The sequence below is a fragment of the Rhinopithecus roxellana genome, chromosome 14 (assembly GCF_007565055.1).
Source record: "Rhinopithecus roxellana isolate Shanxi Qingling chromosome 14, ASM756505v1, whole genome shotgun sequence".
Classification (NCBI taxonomy): Eukaryota; Metazoa; Chordata; class Mammalia; order Primates; family Cercopithecidae; genus Rhinopithecus; species Rhinopithecus roxellana.
Genome location: NC_044562.1, coordinates 79,302,638 through 79,322,603, shown reverse-complemented (window position 1 = coordinate 79,322,603; position 19,966 = coordinate 79,302,638). Strand labels below are relative to the sequence as shown.

General features: G+C 38.7%; 1 protein-coding gene across 1 annotated transcript in view; it reads right to left on the bottom strand.

Annotated features, from left to right (window-relative positions):
• Window positions 1-7,781: 7,781 nt before the first annotated feature.
• Window positions 7,782-19,966, bottom strand: part of ABCB11 (ATP binding cassette subfamily B member 11) — a 106,818-nt gene continuing 94,633 nt past the window's right edge. The window contains exons 23-27 of the mRNA XM_010354416.2: window positions 17,979-18,135; window positions 16,272-16,469; window positions 12,792-12,998; window positions 10,304-10,450; window positions 7,782-9,466 (exon numbers count right to left, since the gene is read on the bottom strand). Coding sequence (XP_010352718.2) covers window positions 9,266-9,466; window positions 10,304-10,450; window positions 12,792-12,998; window positions 16,272-16,469; window positions 17,979-18,135 — 910 coding nt within the window. The 3' untranslated portion in view covers window positions 7,782-9,265. The remainder of the gene's footprint in view (window positions 9,467-10,303; window positions 10,451-12,791; window positions 12,999-16,271; window positions 16,470-17,978; window positions 18,136-19,966) is intronic.

Below are 19,966 nucleotides of genomic sequence, written 5' to 3'. Positions count from 1 at the left end.
GCCTTCAGCTGCTGGAGATGCAAGGGTGAGTTCCATATAGGCTCTTCCTGGGGGAGGCCTCCATTGATTTTGGGCTCGCTTGCAACAGCTCTGGGTGAACTCCAGAGATACCTCTGGCCTGTGGGCTTTAAGAATTGGTTTGTGACTATTTCCAGCTATAAATTAACTGGTAACTTTACTCCCCATTTCTTCTAACCCATCCTTTTCCAAATTCATCCTCCTCTTGAACCACTTTTTCCCCCACTTCTGGCATATCCTGTCAATGGGGTCTAGATTGTTCCCAGTCTAACATCAATTTTATTCCGTGAAAGGATGAGAAAGCATACTCAAAAAACACTAAGTACCTAAGTAAAAGCTTCCTTCCTTTAAAGCAGGGCATGTGCAATGTTCCAGGAAAGAATGAGCTGCGAGGACACCCATCCAGTCACATCATCTTTCCATGGCAGTGATACTAGGTAAAAAAGACTGATTAATTCCTTCTTTCACTGAATATTTTTGGAATATCTCTAGATATAATGATCATATTTGAAGATCATTTAAGCATGCGTTAATACTTCAACACTGCATTATTTTCTTTATACTTACATTTCAGGATTTTTATTAATAAAGATCTATCAACTAAGATTGTATTAATTTTTAATTAACAGCAATGACAACAACCAACACAATTACAAAAAACTACTTCAGTGGCTTAAACAAGTGAGAGGTGTCTTTTTCTCCTGTAACAAGATGGATGAAGGCAGGCAACCCAGGCTGGAGTAGCTGCACAAAGGATGTTCAGGAATCAGGTTGAGTATCTTCCTGCTCTGCCATCTGTGGTGTGTGGCTTTTGTTCAAGTGATCACAGCATGGCTGCTGTGCATTCAGGAAAGAAGAAAGGGGGAAGAGACTAAGGTTTTCTTTTACCCAGGCTTTATTCAGAAAGGGACAGCCTGCATAGGGCCTTGTGCCTATATTCATTGACAAGACAATGTCACCTGGCCTTCATCTAGCTGCAAGGGAGTCTAGGAAGGTAACTATTTTGCTTTCTAGCCTCTGTAATAGAGGAAAGCAAAAGAAAAGGGTGTCAGATTGGGTGGCAAGAGAGACAACACCTGCCATAGTGACTTATCACATACATAACAATGAATACAACACACAGCTGCATCTCTCCCTGCGGCCTACCAAATTATTTTGCAGTAACATGCTAAAACCATGAAGGCAAAATGCTTTATGAACATTATCAGGAGATATATTTCAATGACTAAATTTTCTCCTTCCAAGACATGTTATTGAAACACTGCTCATTTCTTACTTTGATTCTATACTTGAGGTATGAAAAAGAAACCAACTACCACAAAGGTTTTATCTTTTTTGGTAATCTTTTATAATAATCATAGGCACTTGTTCTCTGTCACCCTTAGCAAACATTTCCATTTCTATCTCCAGCTCTTCTGCTATCTCCAGCTCTTCTGTTCTCACATTTATTTTGTATTTGTGAGCAGGAGCTGTACCTGAATTACAGGAAGGAGGAAATTGCCAATTCACCAGCTGGCTCTGTATTTTTTCTTTTTATATAACACATTTTGTCCTAACTCTGATTTATTGGGTTGAGTAGTTGCATTCGGATAGCAACATGCCAATCATGTGTATCCTGATTACTCATTATGAGCCTTAGGACACCATACAACTTGCTAATGAGCACATTATAATGCTGGCCAGTGCTAATTAGATGATAATCATGTGCATTGCTTTATTTACAGTCTGCTATTTAAATTAATTGGGCATTTAATTGAACACAGTGTGAAAGAAATTGGAAATGGGTATAGAGGTTCACTGAAGTTACTTTCACCTGCCGTCTCATATGCAGGTGAGATTATTTACTTGATCTGTAAATTCAGAGCAAATCCAAGTGGACATAGTGCTCACTTTATGATGGCACACATACATATGTAAATTTCTCTCAAAGTGTATTTGAAAACAACCAAATTCTTAATTTTGTATATCCTCTAACATCCTTTTGTACCTTGATTACAGGGAGATTTTTTCATGCATAAGAAATATTTAATAAATCAAACCCTTAGTTGGAAATATGAGGTGGGATCCTAAACCAACATGATGAAAATGTTCTGATATTTTCTTAGGATAGGCAACTTATATTTAATTATTGAATAAATATATGGCAAACTATTCCTAATTATAATCCTATGTATTTTACACTTTCAGGATATAGTATCAAAATATTCCAAGACCTACATTTTAAAATGAGTGTATAATTGCCAAAAATTATAGGCATGGGGGCAGCACCAAATTCAGAGCATCTTTTCTTTTCTTTTTTTTTTTTTTTGAGATAGAGTCTCACTCTGTCGCCCAGGCTGGAGTGCAGTGGCATGATCTCGGCTCACTGCAACCTTCGCCTCCCAGGTTCAAGTGATCCTCCTGCCTCAGCCTCCCCAGTAGCTGGGACTACAGGCGCCCGCCACCTGGCCCGGCTAGTTTTTTTGTATTTTTTAGTAGCGATGGGGTTTCACCGTGTTAGCCAGGTTTTTCTCGATCTCCTGACCTCGTGATCCGCCCGTCTCGGCCTCCCAAAGTGCTGGGATTATAGGCTTGAGCCACCGTGCCCGGCTAGAGCATCTTTTCATTGAAATAATTTCCTAAGGGCACATGTAGAGTAGATCTAGAGTAACTACATAAAAAAGAGTTTTTGGACAAAAAAACTAGAGGCCAATTTTTCTACTTTTTTTTCTCAAACAGTAGCATTTCTAATATATGGGCATCTCATTCATGTGATTTTGAAATGGACCAAAATTCACCAAGAGTCTCTCTTCAAAATAAGTTCGAAAAATGTGCTGCTTCAACTTTTCCTAAGAATTGTTCATAGAAAAAAAAAAATCATAAATGGTTCTTATAGATCAATTGAAAGAAAACTTGTTTTGGGAAAAGGTCCTCAGGAAGCTTAGCTAATATGACTGTTTTTAATGTCATACTGTATTTTGTTACACTAAATAATCTTAGTTATTTCACTTTTGTCAACTCACACTGGTGAATCAAATCAAATGTATGATGTAAAGAATTTTAACCACTTCTGATACAGGCCAGTGTAGCTCTATGACTTCTGACATCAAAATGACTTGTTTGATTCCCCAAAGGTCTTTCTTTCATCCAAACTGACATCCTGCAAAACTGAAGTTTTGCAAAGTTTCTGAGTACAGTGTAAGGACACATTCCAACGGAGAAGCTGGGCTCATGTTTTTATAAGACTAGAATTACAGAGACAACTGAGATTCAGACTAGAAAATTCGTGCACCTGATATTCTAATTCTGTGTTGTCCAACATAGTAGCCACTAGCGGTTCTTGAGAACGGAAGTTGATAGAAGGTTGATTTGAGCTAAGATGTGCTGTAAATGTAAATACACCTCAGATTCTGAATATTTAGCATGATAATGTAAAACTCTCAGGATATTTTTATTGATTACATGTTGTGATAGCAATATTTTGGATATATTGGGTTGAATAAAATATACTATTAGCATAGATTTAACCTTTTTTTAATTTATGTGACTAGAAAATTTTAAATTTCCTATGTGGCTCACATTAGTGGCCCATATTATATTTCTGTTGAAAGGCACTGCTCTGACCCATGGAAAGAATGGGTGTTTCCCACTTTTATTCCTTATGTGGTAGCTGACAAGTTATAAACTACCTGTGTGACTTCAAGAAGACTATTCAACATGATGTATTGAGGTAGCGCTTTATGCCAAGTACCGAGTAAAGCACTGGGGACATTAAGATGAACTAGGCAGTCTCTGCCCTCAGAGACCATCGATAGACATTTTAGTATATGCAGGGAGCTCTGGTCACACAGAGGACAAATGGCTGGAAATAAAAGTTACCAAAATTTGGCAGAAATTCTTCCAGACATCTTTTTATGCATACAAGTATGTGCAAGCATATGCCAAACACACATAACAGATGTGTGTATGTATGAGTGTGTGTGCATAGATGATTAGATAGATAGCATACCATCTTTGATTATCAGAAATGGTTTTTTTCTGCATAATATATCATGGGCATTGTTCCATAAAAAACAACAAATGTAAGTCAACATCATTATTTTGGCTTCATGATAAACGTCATTGTATATATGTACCAAAACTTATTTGACCTTTACCCCATTGTCTTATAGATTTGAGATTTTTTTCCAAATGATTGTGAACAATGCAGGAAGAGAAAATTGTGCTCACTTTTTGTGATTAGAAGTTTAAAATAAACTCTGATAAATGGGATCTCTGGTGAATCTATTTCTGGACTCCCTTCTCTTCTGGTGATGTATCTTTCAAATCTGTAATAGTTTCAGTATCTATCGTTCTAATTTTTGTGACTGTACTGCGTTTCTATCCCCTTTTCATTTTAAACTTTAGTTTTTTCAATGAAAGATACATATGTACATAAATCTTTTAGCAATTTCTTTCAGTATTCCCCTTCATCTTTTACAATAAGATGTTTTTATTGCTATTTGTTTAAATGTTTAACTCTTCAGTTTCCATTATGAAATGTGAGGACCACAAGGATCCAGTTCTTTTTTTACCCATGTCCTATCCCATTCCCAGCCTACCCCACACATTTTCTTGTTCCTTTCATAGTCTATCCATAATTCTGGTTTAGATCAGTATTAAGCTTTTACATTGATGTGACTTTGTAAATAACATACTCAGTGTAATAAAATATATTTCCTTTTTGTGTAACTTTTCTTTCCCCCTAGAGCTAATAGCTAAAAATCTCCAATCTCACTCTGTCTTCTATTATGCATTGCTAATTTACCCTCAAACTCTAGCAAGGGGTTCTGTCTTCTCTCAGCATTCAAATCCATCAGGCAGTCTAGCAGCTCCATGTTTTTCTGGGAGACATTCCTCTCGGAACCCATTTCCCTGCCTCAATCTGGCTCCTTCCTATGCGTAAAGCACACCTGTAATCCTGTGAGCTCCTTGCTAATCATCCTGGACATTCTCGGCTCCTCATTCTCGAGTTAGGTCATCTGTTCTTACATCCCATATCTTCCTTATTTCTTTGTCTGTGCCCGTATTTTTAAAAAGAGCCCCTTTTTGTGGCTTCCTGAGAAAAGATGGGGAGTAGAGGTGTTGAGACCTGTATGACTGAGAATGTCTTTAGACCTCTCTCCTTCTTGAGAATAGCTTTGCTACATATAGAATGATTTCCCCTTAGAATTTTGAAGGCAAATCTTCATGAATTTTAGTTTCATTGTCAAGAGGTCCTATGTCATTATAACTTTTTGTTTGTTTTGTTTTTTTTGAGACAAGGTCTTGCTCTGTTGCCCAGGCTGGAGGGCAGTGGCGCGGTGTTGGGTCACTGAAGCCTCAACCACCTGGACTCAAGCAATCGCCCCACATCCGCTTCCCGAGCGGCTCACGCCACCATGCCTGGCTAATTTTTGCTTTTCTTTTTTTGTTAGAAATGGGGTTTTGCCAGGTTGCCCAGGCTGGTCTTGTACTCCTGGGCTCAAGCAATCCTCTTGCCTCGGCCTCCTAAAGTGCTGGGATTACAGGCATGAGCCACTGTGCCCAGTCACATCATTATAATTCTTTATCGATTATATGTCACACATTCCCCCTTCTCTCCTGGAAAATATTCTCCTTTTCCCTCGTTTTCTAAAATTTCATAATGTGCCCAAATAGGATTTTTATTTATTATATTCAGTGTTGGGTGAACTCTTTCAGCTTGGAAATTCATATTCTTCAATTATAGGAAATGTTCTTAGACTATTTTTTTTTTTTTTTTTTTCTAGACGGAGTCTTGCTCTGCTGCCCAGGCTGGAGTGCAGTGGCCGGCTCTCAGCTCACTGCAAGCTCCGCCTCCTGGGTTCACGCCATTCTCCTGTCTCAGCCTCCCGAGTAGCTGGGACTACAGGCGCCCGCCTCGTCGCCCGGCTAGTTTTTTGTATTTTTTAGTAGAGATGGGGTTTCACCGTATTAGCCAGGATGGTCTCGATCTCCTGACCTCATGATCCGCCCGTCTCGGCCTCCCAAAGTGCTGGGATTACAGGCTTGAGCCACCGCGCCCGGCCGACTATTTTTAAAAATAATTTCTGCCCCTCAGTTTTCTCTGAACTCTCTGGAACTAGACTACTGACTAATTATTGCACCACCTGAATTGTTACCCTCAATTTTTTATTTTCTTTGTTTTCCCTACTTTTCATCTCTATCTTTCTGTTTTACTTTCAGAGAAATTTCCCCAACTTTATCTTCCAATCCTTCTATTTTTTTTTTTTTCCTGTTAACTTTTATTAACTGGGGTTATGAGGAGAGTCTGATAACAACACAAACACATTATGAAAACATTAGGAAATTACATAAAAACTTGCAATAAGTTTAAACAGAACAAATTAAGCCAACCCCTTGGTCTTCTGAGAAACAATGAGGTAAAATTGCAGAGACCAAATCTTTTGTCAGTGATAGAGGATGCAGGTTAAAAATGTAGACATCATCGCCCCCTGGTGTTGTAAAATAACATGCAATGCTATCCAGTTTTGAAGCTGTAATCTTCTCCCTTGTCACTGAGCCTCAATTATTTCCCCAATTTCAAGCCCTCTTTAGTCAATCTTTTCCCTCTCATCAATAACTTTCAAGTATCTTATTTGAAAATATAATTTGTATTAATTTCTCTTTCAGACTCCATAAATTCCTTTCCGGGATACTGGCCACCTCCCAGCACAAGAGTCTATGCTCTTGCTCTTATAAATGCAAGCCAAAACAATAGCTTTAGTCTTTTTTAATCAAAATTAGAGGATTAGCATGTATTTATTGCAAACTTTATTTCCTCTAAAAGGCATCTTTACTCTGCAACTTGTCATTGCCATTTTTCATAACCAGAATGCATTCCTTCACCATCTGCCTCCTGACTTGGCAACCATCAAGAATTCTGGCCTGACCAGTTAACTTGCTAAACCATCTTTGCTGTTATATACCAGGAAACATTGGAAAAGAGACATAAATAATAAACCTCCATATCCTAATGTCCCAGCTTAATTTATAGGCAGAATTTCATTTGTTGGCTAAGGGAAGAAAAACCATCTACGTAGAGTGAGCTTGGGAGGAAACTGGAGTAGGGAGAAAACATGATGGCAGGATACGTCTGTGGGAACCGTGGGCGCAGTGCTGCTCTCAAGGTTTTCATTTCTGTGACAAGAGCTCTTTTTCGTATGTTCATTTTTATTCATTCCTGTTTTTATTTAAATAGATGGAAATATCTTATCTTGACTCATTGAATACATTTATTACCACGTTTTGAGTGTTTTCCTAATCACTGCATTGGCTCTGTTAGTTCTACTTTCCTTTGTCCAGCTGTCCTATTGTTGCTTTTGCTTTATATGTTAAAATACTTCCTCAGTGTCTGGTGGTCCTTGGAAGTCAATTTCCATGCAAGAGGGAGATATCGAAAAGCCTGGGGAAGCTCTGATTGAGTGGGTGCTTGTTGACTGACAGGTGGGCTTCATAGGAGGGTAATATGGCTGGAAAATTTTCTTAGGATTCCAAGGATGGGGTCCTTGACTTCTTTTCTTTCTTTTTTTTTTTTTTTCGCTCTGTCGCCCAGGCTGGAGTGCAGTAGCGCGATCTCGGCTCACTGCAAGCTCTGACTCCTGGGTTCACGCCATTCTCCTGCCTCAGTCTCCCGAGTAGCTGGAACTACAGGCGCCTGCCACTATGTCCGGCTAATTTTTTTATATTTTTAGTAGAGACAGGGTTTCACCATATTAGCCAGGATGGTCTCGATCTCCTGACCTCGTGATCTGCCCACCTCAGCCTCCCAAAGCGGTGGGATTACAGGCGTGAGCCACCGCGCCTGGCCCAACCTCTTTTCTTAGATTGGCCACTTTCCCCAGAAAATCATTCTTCAATCTCCTGCCAGAGGAGAGGGGCTGGAAGTTCTTTTGTTCATACACAGCTTTACACTCACTCCCCCTGTCTCTTGTATGTTAGCTGCCCCTTCAACTGCACCTTGTGTCTCTAAGGGTGTACCTCCCTGTGAGCCTCCTCAGAGGGGTAGTATTCAGTTTCTCGCTGGAACTGGGGAAAGGCAGCCATCCTGCTGCAGGCAGGGCTTTGCAATTCTGTTTCCATACTGGCTTTTGGCCCATTCCTCTGTCTTCAGTCCCTCTGTGCCCTTGCCTCCTCCTTCCAGAAGGACCCAGTGTTTTTACATCTTGAACCTTTCTAAGGGTCTGTGGTACAAAACAGGACGTTTCTAGGCTCCCCGACTAACAGGTTACATTTTTGTTTTCTCTCATCTTGCAACTCTATTATCAGTTGTCCATTTGCTTTCTGGCTCCCAAGATTTTGCAAGTGGCATCACTGTGTTTTCTTCATTCTTCTAGATTCCTGCCACCTTTAGTTCTATGTCATTATGTGGTGTTTTGAGGGAGCAGGGGCAAACGACTGCTTTTCTGCCATATTTACTTCCTTTTTTGTATAACACCTTATGAAACTACAGCAAAGTAAAGTGCACTATTTTCATTTCATGAATAGAATTTTGTAGAAACTAAAAACAATCAGTATGCAGGGAGGTGCTGAGGAGTACAAGGCCTGGGGGAGAGTCCCCTGCTCCAGCCACACTGGCAGGTTCTCACAGTAATGGTAGCTTCGCCGCCCCTACACCCACTCTGAAGCTGAAGCATAATTCAACAGCCCTAACTGGAAGGCCCGTGCCAATGCTTTCCCTTTCGCCTCCCTCAGCCTGAGAGCATCCACCCCTTCCCTATCCTCAGCCTTAGAGACAAAGGAAGCTGGTTTGACGTAAAAGACAACTTTAGTCAAGAAACACAGGTGGTCTTCAGTCCTTCTGTTCTTTTCAAATTTGACCTTGGTCAAGCTCAAGAAATGTTTGTTGAATGCCTGCTATAGACCCGCCTCTGTGTGCACTGAGGTTTCAAAAATGCAAGACAGTTCTCTGCCCTTGAGGAGTTCAAAGTCTCACTTACTTCCTGATATCTCACTAAGTCCCACATATTAATCAGGACTGGCTCCTGCACAGAGAAGCACTGAGTGGTGGCTGAGTCACCACTTGACATTGGGTTTTCCCTCACATGGACCCTAGTTTCTTTCATTTTCTGTATATACATCTAAAGCAGAATTATTATGGAAGGTCATTAGAAATTAGGTTGGATTCTGATGTATGACAATGACTGTAAAAGTAAAATATTAACATTCTTCTTTAAAGAAAAACCCCTGTAACTGGTGCATCACATGTGTCTGAGGTTCTTGCATTGGGTCAACTGATGGGGGATCCTGTGGTGACTAGTTTGTAGTAGGCTCCTTTTTGGGCCATCAGTTCTTCGTGGGTTCCCTTTTCAATCACCACCCCCTGTGCCATGACAGCAATGATATCCGCGTTCTGGATGGTAGACAAGCGATGGGCAATGACAATGCAGGTCCGACCCTCTCTGGCTTTGTCTAGAGCAACCTGCACTGTCTGCAAAGAGAAGATGGAAAGTTAATGCAAAGATGCATGATTGCTCCCCAGCCCACCATCATGAGAGTTCAGTTAACATGACCTGAATAACAGTTCTATACTTGAGGGCAAACCCAAAGGTTTGACGTAAGAGAGGATTAAGTAAGTATTCTCTGAATGCAATGCATCAGTGATTTCAATGGCAGTGCACAGGCTGAGAAATTTCAGCGGAGCAAGAAGGAAGCAAACTATGAAGTCCCTATGTAATTTTGTAATATTTGATGGTCTAGCTTCCTGAAATGAAACCAAGAAAACAATGGAGGGTGGCAGTTAAGTGGCCGTTCCTGATACTGCTCTTCATTGAAGACGTTTTAGCTCTCTCCAAAATGGAATCCCAATTGTTATGGCATTAATTATATGTTTTAAATTTCATAATTGTGTTCTGCTCAATTGCATCTTCTTTCATGCAAACCACACATTAGATATTATCTCTTTCTTTGTGTTGTATGTGGCCTACCTTCTCTGTCACATACCTTTAGAACTATAAAATATTTATAACAGATAATCTAGATTATTTCACTTTATTCAAGAAAGGTGATCGTTTGCCTTTGGAAAAAAATGTCACTTAGCCTAAAGAATCTTAAAAACAATTCTTATTTTAAAGGTAAAATATTTTATTTGAAGCAATTTTATATTAAATCACTTGCTCTGGATAATTGTCTTTTGGTTCCATAAAGTATTGCCAATTTCTACTGTTAATAAATCAGAAAATTGAAAATAATGCCATTTTATAAGGACAAATTTTACAGCAAAAGACTCATTTGTAATGATATAAGACTTTAGAAAATCAGTACTTACCTTTTCACTTTCTGTGTCTAAGGCAGAAGTGGCTTCATCTAGTAGCAAGATTTTAGGATCTCGTACAATGGCCCGAGCAATAGCAATGCGTTGTTTCTCCCCTCGAGAGAGTTGAGACCCCTGGGACCCAACATTAGTTTCATATTTCTGAAAAAATTATGGTAAGTTTGAGAAATGGAAACAGTTATTGCTCCTGTGCTGTACAGAACTCATGTCAAGTTCTTCTCTGTAATTTAAATTATTTATTTGTTGAACTAGGGAATAGTGAGTGAATCCTCCTATAGGATGAAGGATGTCAAATCCACTTAGGAATATAAGAAAAACATGGAATTTGTGACCTTTGATGTGGGAAGCAAGGGGACTTTATTCCTCATTTCTGCATTTCTTTTAGGTTTATATTTTCAATCTCCTCCCTGTGTCCAGGTAAGAGCCCATATATGAGATCCTCCTTGATTTGAGACTGTCTGATTCTAGACTCTTATCTGGAAAAATCCTTCCAAGATGGACTAATCTCAAGAATGGAAATGTCTTTGTGAGATCTTCTGGTCCATTTCTGTATTAGGGAGGCGACAATCTGGAACACAGGCCTTGGTTAGAAGCTCCACTCTGCTGCTTACTAGCTTGTGTTCATGAATAAATTATTTACATTTTTTTGAGCTGGCTAGTCATCTGAGGTGCAGTATTAACACTCACTTCACATATTTATTGTGAGTTTTAGATAAAATTAGGAAGAAAAATCACTCATGCCTGGCATGGCTACATAAAAATTAGTTAACATTCACAGAGCGTTTACCATAGAGGTATTGTGCTAACTATTCTAGCTAGGTTATCATTTAATACACACAGAAACCGCACCCACCCTATTTTTTTTAGATTACAAAACTTAGGCACAGGGAGGTAAGAAAATGGTGCGAGGACAAGTAACAAGCAGTGAAAGTGAAATCTGAATCCAGGTGAAAGTGAATCTGTCTCTCCTTTGAGTCCCTTGACTACTGCTCTTCCTGCCTTCCACAACACGAGCTGTTTCCTTCCCCGGCTTCCCTTGCCTCCTGATGAAAGCTCCATCATGCCAGGTGAGACCCATGAAAACCTGCTTTGTCCTTGTGGAGACAAAGCGCTCAGAGAAGGGTACCATGGGCAAGTCTGTATGAGGACAATGTAGTAAATCAGCTCCATGCCAGTGCCTCGCCCCAAATGAGTAGGTGTTCAATAAGGGTTTGTGGGATAAATGAGTCTCCCAGGAGACACACAAGCTTTGCTTTTGAACTCTGGATTCAGCAAATAGTAATTTCCATGTGCTTATAGATTGGGCTAACAGGTAAGAACCGGGCCAAGAGCCTAACACTTAGGAGACTGTGAAAAGAGCAAACAAAAAGCCCTCCACAAACACCACAAAATTTATAAACATAATCACTTATAAAGAAAAACAATTTTCCCAGGGATATTTTTAAAAAGTAAGTAGAGAAGGTAAAAGGTAAAATTTGGCCCTACAATTTGGTTTCCACGTTTAAATTTTTCTTGTGATCAAAACTAAGAGGGACTTTTGGTGGATGGGAAAATGCAGAGACAATATTGTGTGAAATCTGGACTTGGCTCTGGCAAAGTAAGAGACACCAAGGCAGGTGCAACTTACCCACCACCCATGGTACACACTGCCAGGTAATGAAATAATGATGATGGCAGTAATACCAGCGGCAGCTTTCTTTGTGTGGCTATTAAGTGTGTTTTCTTCATTTTAACGTTATTTTCTTGCATTTTGCAGATGGAATAGACAATCTCAGAAAGGATAATTGTCCCAAAGCTACGAAGCTACTAAGTGGCAAAGCTTGGATGCAAACCCAGGTCAGCTCCAAATCTCAGGCTTTTCCCCACTATGCTAAACTAAAGCTCAATGCACAAAAAAATTCAACAAAAATAGCATCTGTTGCATTGGGCAATACAATACTTTCCAAAATTAAAGAGTATGTTGATGAAGGATATTTCTTTTGCTTAAAAAACTAAGACAGTCTGGGGGCACTGTGAGATAAATTGTGTACTCTTTGACCTTCTAGAGCCACGATCATAATACAGATTGAATATTTCTTATCAGAAATGCTTGGGACCAGAAGTGTTTCAGATTTTGGACTTTTTCAGATTTTGGAATATCTGCATATAATGAGATATCTTGGGGATAGGACTCAAGTCTAACCACAAAATTCATGTTTCTTATCTACTTTATACACATAGCCCAGAAGTAAATTCCTACAATATTTTTAATAATTTTGTGATGAAACAAAGTTTTGACTGAATTTTGACTGTGGCCCATCATATGAGGTCAAGTATGAAATTTTCCACTTGTGGGATCATGTTGGCACTCAAACAGTTTTGAATTTTGGAAAATTTTGGATTTGGGATTTTCAGATTAGGGATGCTCAACCTGTACACTTTGATTGTTCTACTTCTCCCCATCCTTGTCTCCCACAGGGAATGGCTCTGACTTCGTACTCACCTCTGGGAGTGACATGACAAAATCATGCAGCTGAGCCTGTTTTGCAGCTGCTATGACTCTTTCCACGGGAATTTCTTTGGTGTTGTCTCCATACTTGATATTGTCCATTATGCTACAGGCAAACAACACTGGTTCCTGGGAAACAATTCCAATGTTTGAGCGGAGGAACTGGATGTTTACTTTTTTGCTGTCATGCCCATCTATCATCTGCCAATAGAGGAGATGACAGGTCATTAAGTTTTCAGAATTTCAGCAGCAAGGAAAGTTCATATTCTAGCGTTAGGTGTTATGCAGGACATTTGGTTTGCTTAACAGACAGCAATCCCAAGGCTAAAATTACGGAATAAATTATGCTGCCTTTGACCTCTGGATGTAATGTCTATCAGGAGTGGCATCCATGTTAACACTAATCAGACTATGGTCCCATTTATTTCCTGAACTCTGGCTCTACAGGTGAAACAAATGAGAAAGACGCTCAGGTATTCAGGTAAGAAACAACTTCCCCTTACTTTGGTGCAGCACACTCTCTACAAATATACAGGATTGCTCTATTTTGAGACTCATGAGTTATGGAAAGGATTTTTCTCTGGGAAGCTTTTGGGCAATATAAGGGTCAAACCTGTTTTCTTGATTTTACTAACGCCATTCTCTGAATAACTGAGATAATAAAACCAAGTAAAAAAGGAATACATTTATTCACTCAGTCAATCAACAAACATATATTTGAATCACCTGCCACAAAGCACCATCCTAAGCAGTCTATGTCTTCTATGTAAAGAAAATATTATCTCTGTTTCCTAGGAACTCACAGTCTAGTTAGGCAGTGAAGTCCAGGGACTTGAATATCTACCACATGAGCTGGTTCACAAAGAAGTCCTAGAATATTAAAGGCACGGTATGCCTAACGTACTACTGTAAAGTATTTGGCCCTATTATTTCAGAAAAAATGGTGATAAATGGTATGAACAGATTATATTTAAGATAATTACTAAGTAATGGAAAAAGCAAACACTATTAGAAAAAATATAAAGCGTTTCTCAATAACAATTAGCCCTGGCTTATCTTGCACTACTCATTTTCCATAGCACTTAAGTCTGCAAAACACAATTTAATAATTAAACACTGGGGCTGTTTGCTCATTCTTCTAAATGTGCTACATTGTAACCTCCTAGAAGACAGAAGACATGTTTCATGCTCCTTAGAATCTCCCACAGGGCCTCATGCAGTAACAGGCACATCATAGGCATCCAAATAAATGTTGAAAATATTGAATGCCTGCATTTGGTAGCTTAAGAGTAAAGAGGACTTTGAAAAAAAACTTTTAAAAAGTGGTAGGTTTTCTGCTTAAAATGTATGTAGAAATGTTTTATGATGATATAACAAAATATACTGAGCCTATGAAATGCAAGAAGTCATAATGATTTCCTTATTGGCCTTGCTTTCTACCTGTGACCAAAACATTCACTGGGCATATTCAGATAAATATACTTAATATACATGTTAATGTTGGAAAAGTAAATATGAGGGATTCAGTTTCCTGTATCTTGCATAGTTCACAATCTATGTTGGCTGGAGGCATGACAGAACTGACATTTTGGAAAATTGAACTCTCTGACTTATTGGAATTATACCTCTGGTTACAATGGGCTTTCTAGGTTCATAGGTTACCAAACACCTTCAAACAAATTAAAATCTTTATACCTCAACTTAATAACAGAAGTGATTATAAATTATAGGAAATCAACACTTAGTTCCTTATTTTTATAACTTCCTGGATTCTGTCGATTTGTTTGCTTGTTTCCTTGCTTTGCTTTATGCAAGGAAATCTTTAGTTGCCTCTTTCAAGTTTTTCTCAGCATGTCTTTTCACAATGTTATCTGTCCTTATTACACTAAAGATTATACTATTCAGGGAAGTCAGAAAGGCCACTTTCAAAATATTAGCATTAAACAGTGAATCAAGTATGGAGCAAAATAAAACATTTTCAGACCCATATCTATGAACGATTTCTTAGAAAATTGCTTGTGGATGAGCTCCAACAAAGGGGGGTTAAAACTATGAAAAGGGAATTTATGGGAACTATGAAATAATGGATCTAATCCAAGGAAATATCACAGGGAACTCACAGGATGACAACTGTTCAACAGGCAAAGGTTGTAAGTGACAGAAATGAGGGAATAGATGGCCTGAGAGGGACACTGGAAGAACACAAAGGTTTTCATAAAGACAAAAAATACAAGAAAAAAAGAAACCTTTCAGAAAAACAATCAAGAAAAAATATAATACAAATGTACCTCACTATTTGACTAAGGGATGAACAATATTTACATAATCATTTAAAAAGCTGTCAATTGATTTTCAACTTTTAGAATCAACTTAAAGTGAAAGCAGGAAAGATAATATTATAAACAGAATGTGCTCTGAATTCTTGATAATAGTGCAGTTAGAACTTAAGAGGTAAAAGAAGGGTGTAAGAGGTGAAAATAAAGGTAGGATTGCTAACATTTTTATTTTAGAAAGTGAGAATTCAAGAGGAACTATCTACAGGTGGTGGAAGAGCAACGGAAGCAGATCAGAAGTTTACAAATTTATAAATAGAAGGTCTAAAAAATGATATAACTATATTGGGAGGAGGTAGGAAAAAGGAGGGGGTGGTGAGGGTAAGTAGATTTTTATCTCTTGAGAATAAATCACAGAGAGTCTAAATTTGTTAAATCATGAAACAGCAGGAGCACATTATTTAAAGACATAAAAGTAATTATCGGCAGATCAAAAAACATCAAGTGGTCAAAGATAGTTGCCTTTGGGAAGAGAAATGTGGAGTGGCAGTATAAGCATAAAGCGGGGGGCGACTTTTCATTATAAATGTTTATTATTTGATTTTGTGACCTTCTGCATATATTACTTTTAAAGAAAGAAAAAGGACAGAAAAGAGAAAGAAATGTTATGAAAAATAAATAGCAAAGCTATTCACCAAAATTTCAAATATCCTTGCCAAAGATTTGTGGTACATGGCTCTCAATCTGAGTTCCTTGCCTTATTTAGATTTCAGCTTCTTGAACAAGGATTGTCTTAGATCTTTTCATGCTAAATCTCCTTTCTTTTTCATTTATCATTATTTCCCTTATCACTCTACTTTTTTCATTCCTGGTCATTAGTTTCCTGATTAGTCTGCACTTTCTGCTCCATTTACGGGTAAATGAATGCTTCTATTAAATACACTCATCTCCAGCTTTGCAGTGTGCCCAGTTTTCTTTGCCTAACTGGTCAGCAGGCCATCTGGAACTGGGGAAAATCTGACATTAGAAATTGTGAGGGAGAATCAGGTGAAGCAGCAAATGACTGGGACTGGAAAATATGCATGGGGTAAGTGCCTAAGGCAAGCATTTTAAAGTGAGTCTGGCAAAGCAAAAACTTGAAGCCAAAAACTTGGAAAGAGTCTGCAGAAGGCAAAATTCTCAAAAAGGTTGCGTGGCTTACCACCTTTCCTTGATCAGGATCATAGAAACGTTCCAACAGCTGAATGCTGGTGCTTTTGCCACATCCACTGCTCCCAACAAATGCCAGTGTCTGCCCTGGACTAATCGACACCGAGAGACCATTCAGGACTTGCATGTCAGGTCGAGAAGGATATGTAAATTTACAATCAACAAAATCAATCTTCCCCTGGAAGTTGTCCTGTGGATGGGAGGATCAAAATTAGAGATGCTCTTAGTGGAGCCTAGAATATTGAAAACACACCTACATCTTGAGTTTAAAATCCCTGCTTGAGATACCTTCAAACCATGCTGCCAAAATGCAAAGTATAGAGACAGCAACTTAATAAAAGGACATTCCATTTTCTATTCTGAAAGATGTAGTATAAAGGAAGGCTTGGGCAACAAAATTAAAGACATTTGACTCCCCCATTCCCAGTCTAACCTAAGGGAATTTTCTTGCCATCCATTCCTGACATTCTGAATAGAAGAGAATAGCCGGAAGATATTAAATCACAGAAGCCAGTAACTGTCCAAACCCTATAGCTTTGTTCCCCCAAAGACTAAAAATAATGTTACACTTAAAATGACCTAGAAAGAAAGTTACCTGAGGTCTGTACTGCAAAGGTGAATACTTTCTATTGTACTTTGGTGTGCTTAAAACTCTCTAACCTATAAACTCTAGAAATGGATAGACATTTAACAGACCACACAGAAACTTTACATTTACTGAACTGAAGGAGAAATTTTACCAATTTAGAAAGATAACAGAATTTAGCTTAGCTTTACTGGTGTTTAGGTTTGCTTTGCTTTCTGGAACATACTAAAATTTTCAAAAATAGGTAGAGAAGATTTAAAAATACGTATCTATCAATTAGAAGAAGATATTTTGTTGAGATTGAATTAATTTTCTGAACATACACATAAGCTAAAACTTGAATCAAGATGAACATGAATTAAATCAACGTTATTGGACAGGAAGAATTGATTTTTCTAAATTCCGTATCAGAATATCAATAGAAAACACAGTGGTTAGGTAGATCTCAGAGGACAACTGGCTTCATTCATTCAGGAACTAAGTGTATTTTATATTACACAGAATTTAGCATTCATTGAATGTCATCACCTTGTTCAAATGCCAGCTTTAGGAATAATTTTTGATGCTAATTTACTTTATTCCTTTTTAGGTATAAATCTACTGTGTGTCCACTCCGAGTATGTATGAATGAACCCATATACAGCAGGAATTTAGAAGCCAAGTGGTATTGTGTGGCCATCCCCAATGGCTGTCCTGCACACACACACACACACACACACACGCACAACCCTACCCCTTATCAATACTTACACATTTTATTTATTAGACTTTAACTTCTGGGGTAGATGTGCAGAATGTGCAGGTTTGTTACATACGTATACACATGGTGGTTTGCTGCACCCATCAACCCGTCATCTACATTAGGTATTTCTCCTAATGTTATCCCTCCCCTACACCCCGCCATCCCCTGACAGGCCCCAGTGTGTGATGTTCCCCGCTCTGTGTCCATGTGTTCTCATTGTTCAACTCCCACTTATGAGTGACAACATGCGGTGTTTGGTTTTCTGTTCTTGTGTTAGTTTGCTGAGAATTATGGTTTCCAGCTTCATCCCTATCCCTGCAAAGGACATGAACTTATCTGTTTTTATGGCTGCATAGTATTCCAACACTTACCCATTTTTCTCCTGCACTATTGTATACACTGATTGGGGGTTGTCGGTCCAGCAGTTCAAAAAAGCGTGCAGCTGATATTTTAGCTTTTGCATAACTTGGGGTGTAAGAGAAGGTTCTTCCAAGAGCTGTCGCACTCAGTACAACTGCAGAGATCACCCTGTAACCAGACAGATACACAGGCAGAGAGCAGGGAGGAGTGGTTGGTGTGATGACCTGAGGGCAGAAGTTTGGGGATCTAGCCCTGGTTCTGCTAGGAAAGGACCAAATATACTTGAGCAAGTCATTTTAGATTTGTCTGGGAATGGAGAGGGTTGTGTTTAAGAGATCAGCAGTTTTCAAACTGTGTTCTATGAAAAAGGGGTGAGAAGAGGACTGAACAAGCATGAAGGGGAGAGCTCAGACCTCCAAACCTTTATTTGACCACAATAGCTTCTTTTAAGAAAATTGTTTGAGGGGGAAAAAGACTTCTGAAGTTGTTTTTTTTTTTTTTTTTTTTTTTTTTAAAGAAAAAGCAGTCTTGAAAGATCACCAGATTGAGCTGATTTTTCTAGAATTATAACAGTTTTTTGAACCTATAATAGGTATATAAAAGATAATGATTGATTATATAAGCTTCAGTTCTGTACCAGGTATGTATATAATTTATGCTTCAGAGAGCAAGACAGATGAAATTGCCTGTCTCCTTCTTCTTGTGTTAGCCTCTAACTATATTCAACATGTACTTAATTAATGAGAGTGAGTGAATGAATGAATGAATGATAAATATAATGAGAGATAATTCTGTTGCTGTACAGACAATGATGTGAGTAGTAGCCCCCAAAGCTGTTCACCTGCACCGTCATGCACAGAGGGTCTGCCTGGGATGGGGATAGGGATAAGGGATGTGTCTTTGTGTGTCACACTGCTCAGTTCATAAGCAGGAATTGTTTTAGGCCAGAATTGCAAATCCAAACATCTCCAGGAGCCCAATTTAAAGCCTAAGGGAATGAAAAGCACTTGAAATGAAATGGAAAATGGTGGAAGATGACGTTCCAATTTTTTTTTTTTATTATTATACTTTAAGTTCTAGGGTACATGTGCATAACGTGCAGGTTTGTTACATATGTATATTTGTGCCATGTTGGTGTGCTGCACCCATCAACTCATCAGCACCCATCAATTCATCATTTATATCATGTATAACTCCCCAATGCAATCCCTCCCCCCTTCCCCCTCCCCATGATAGGCCTCAGTGTGTGATGTTCCCCTTCCCGAGTCCAATGATCTCATTGTTCAGTTCCCACCTATGAGTGAGAACATGCGGTGTTTGGTTTTCTCTTCTTGTGATAGTTTGCTAAGAATGATGGTTTCCAGCTGCATCCATGTCCCTACAAAGGACGCAAACTCATCCTTTTTTATGGCTGCATAGTATTCCATGGTATATATGTGCCACATTTTCTTAATCCAGTCTGTCACAGATGGACATTTGGGTTGATTCCAAGTCTTTGCTATTGTGAATAGTGCTGCAATAAACATACGTGTGCATGTGTCTTTGTAGCAGAATAATTTATAATCCTTTGGGTATATACCCAGTATTGGGATGGCTGGGTCATATGGTACATCTAGTTCTAGCTCCTTGAGGAATTGCCATAATGTTTTCCATAATGGTTGAACTAGTTTACAATCCCACCAACAGTGTAAAAGTGTTCCTATTTCTCCACATCCTCTCCAACAACTGTTGTTTCCTGATTTTTTAATGATTGCCATTCTAACTGGTGTGAGATGGTATCTCATTGTGGTTTTGATTTGCATTTCTCTGACGGCGAGTGATGATGAGCATTTTTTCATGTGTCTGTTGGCTGTATGTATGTCTTCTTTTGAGAAATGTCTGTTCATATCCTTTCCCCACTTTTTCATGGGGTTGTTTGTTTTTTTCTTGTATATTTGTTTGAGTTCTTTGTAGATTCTGGATATTAGCCCTTTGTCAGATGAGTCGATTGCAAAAATTT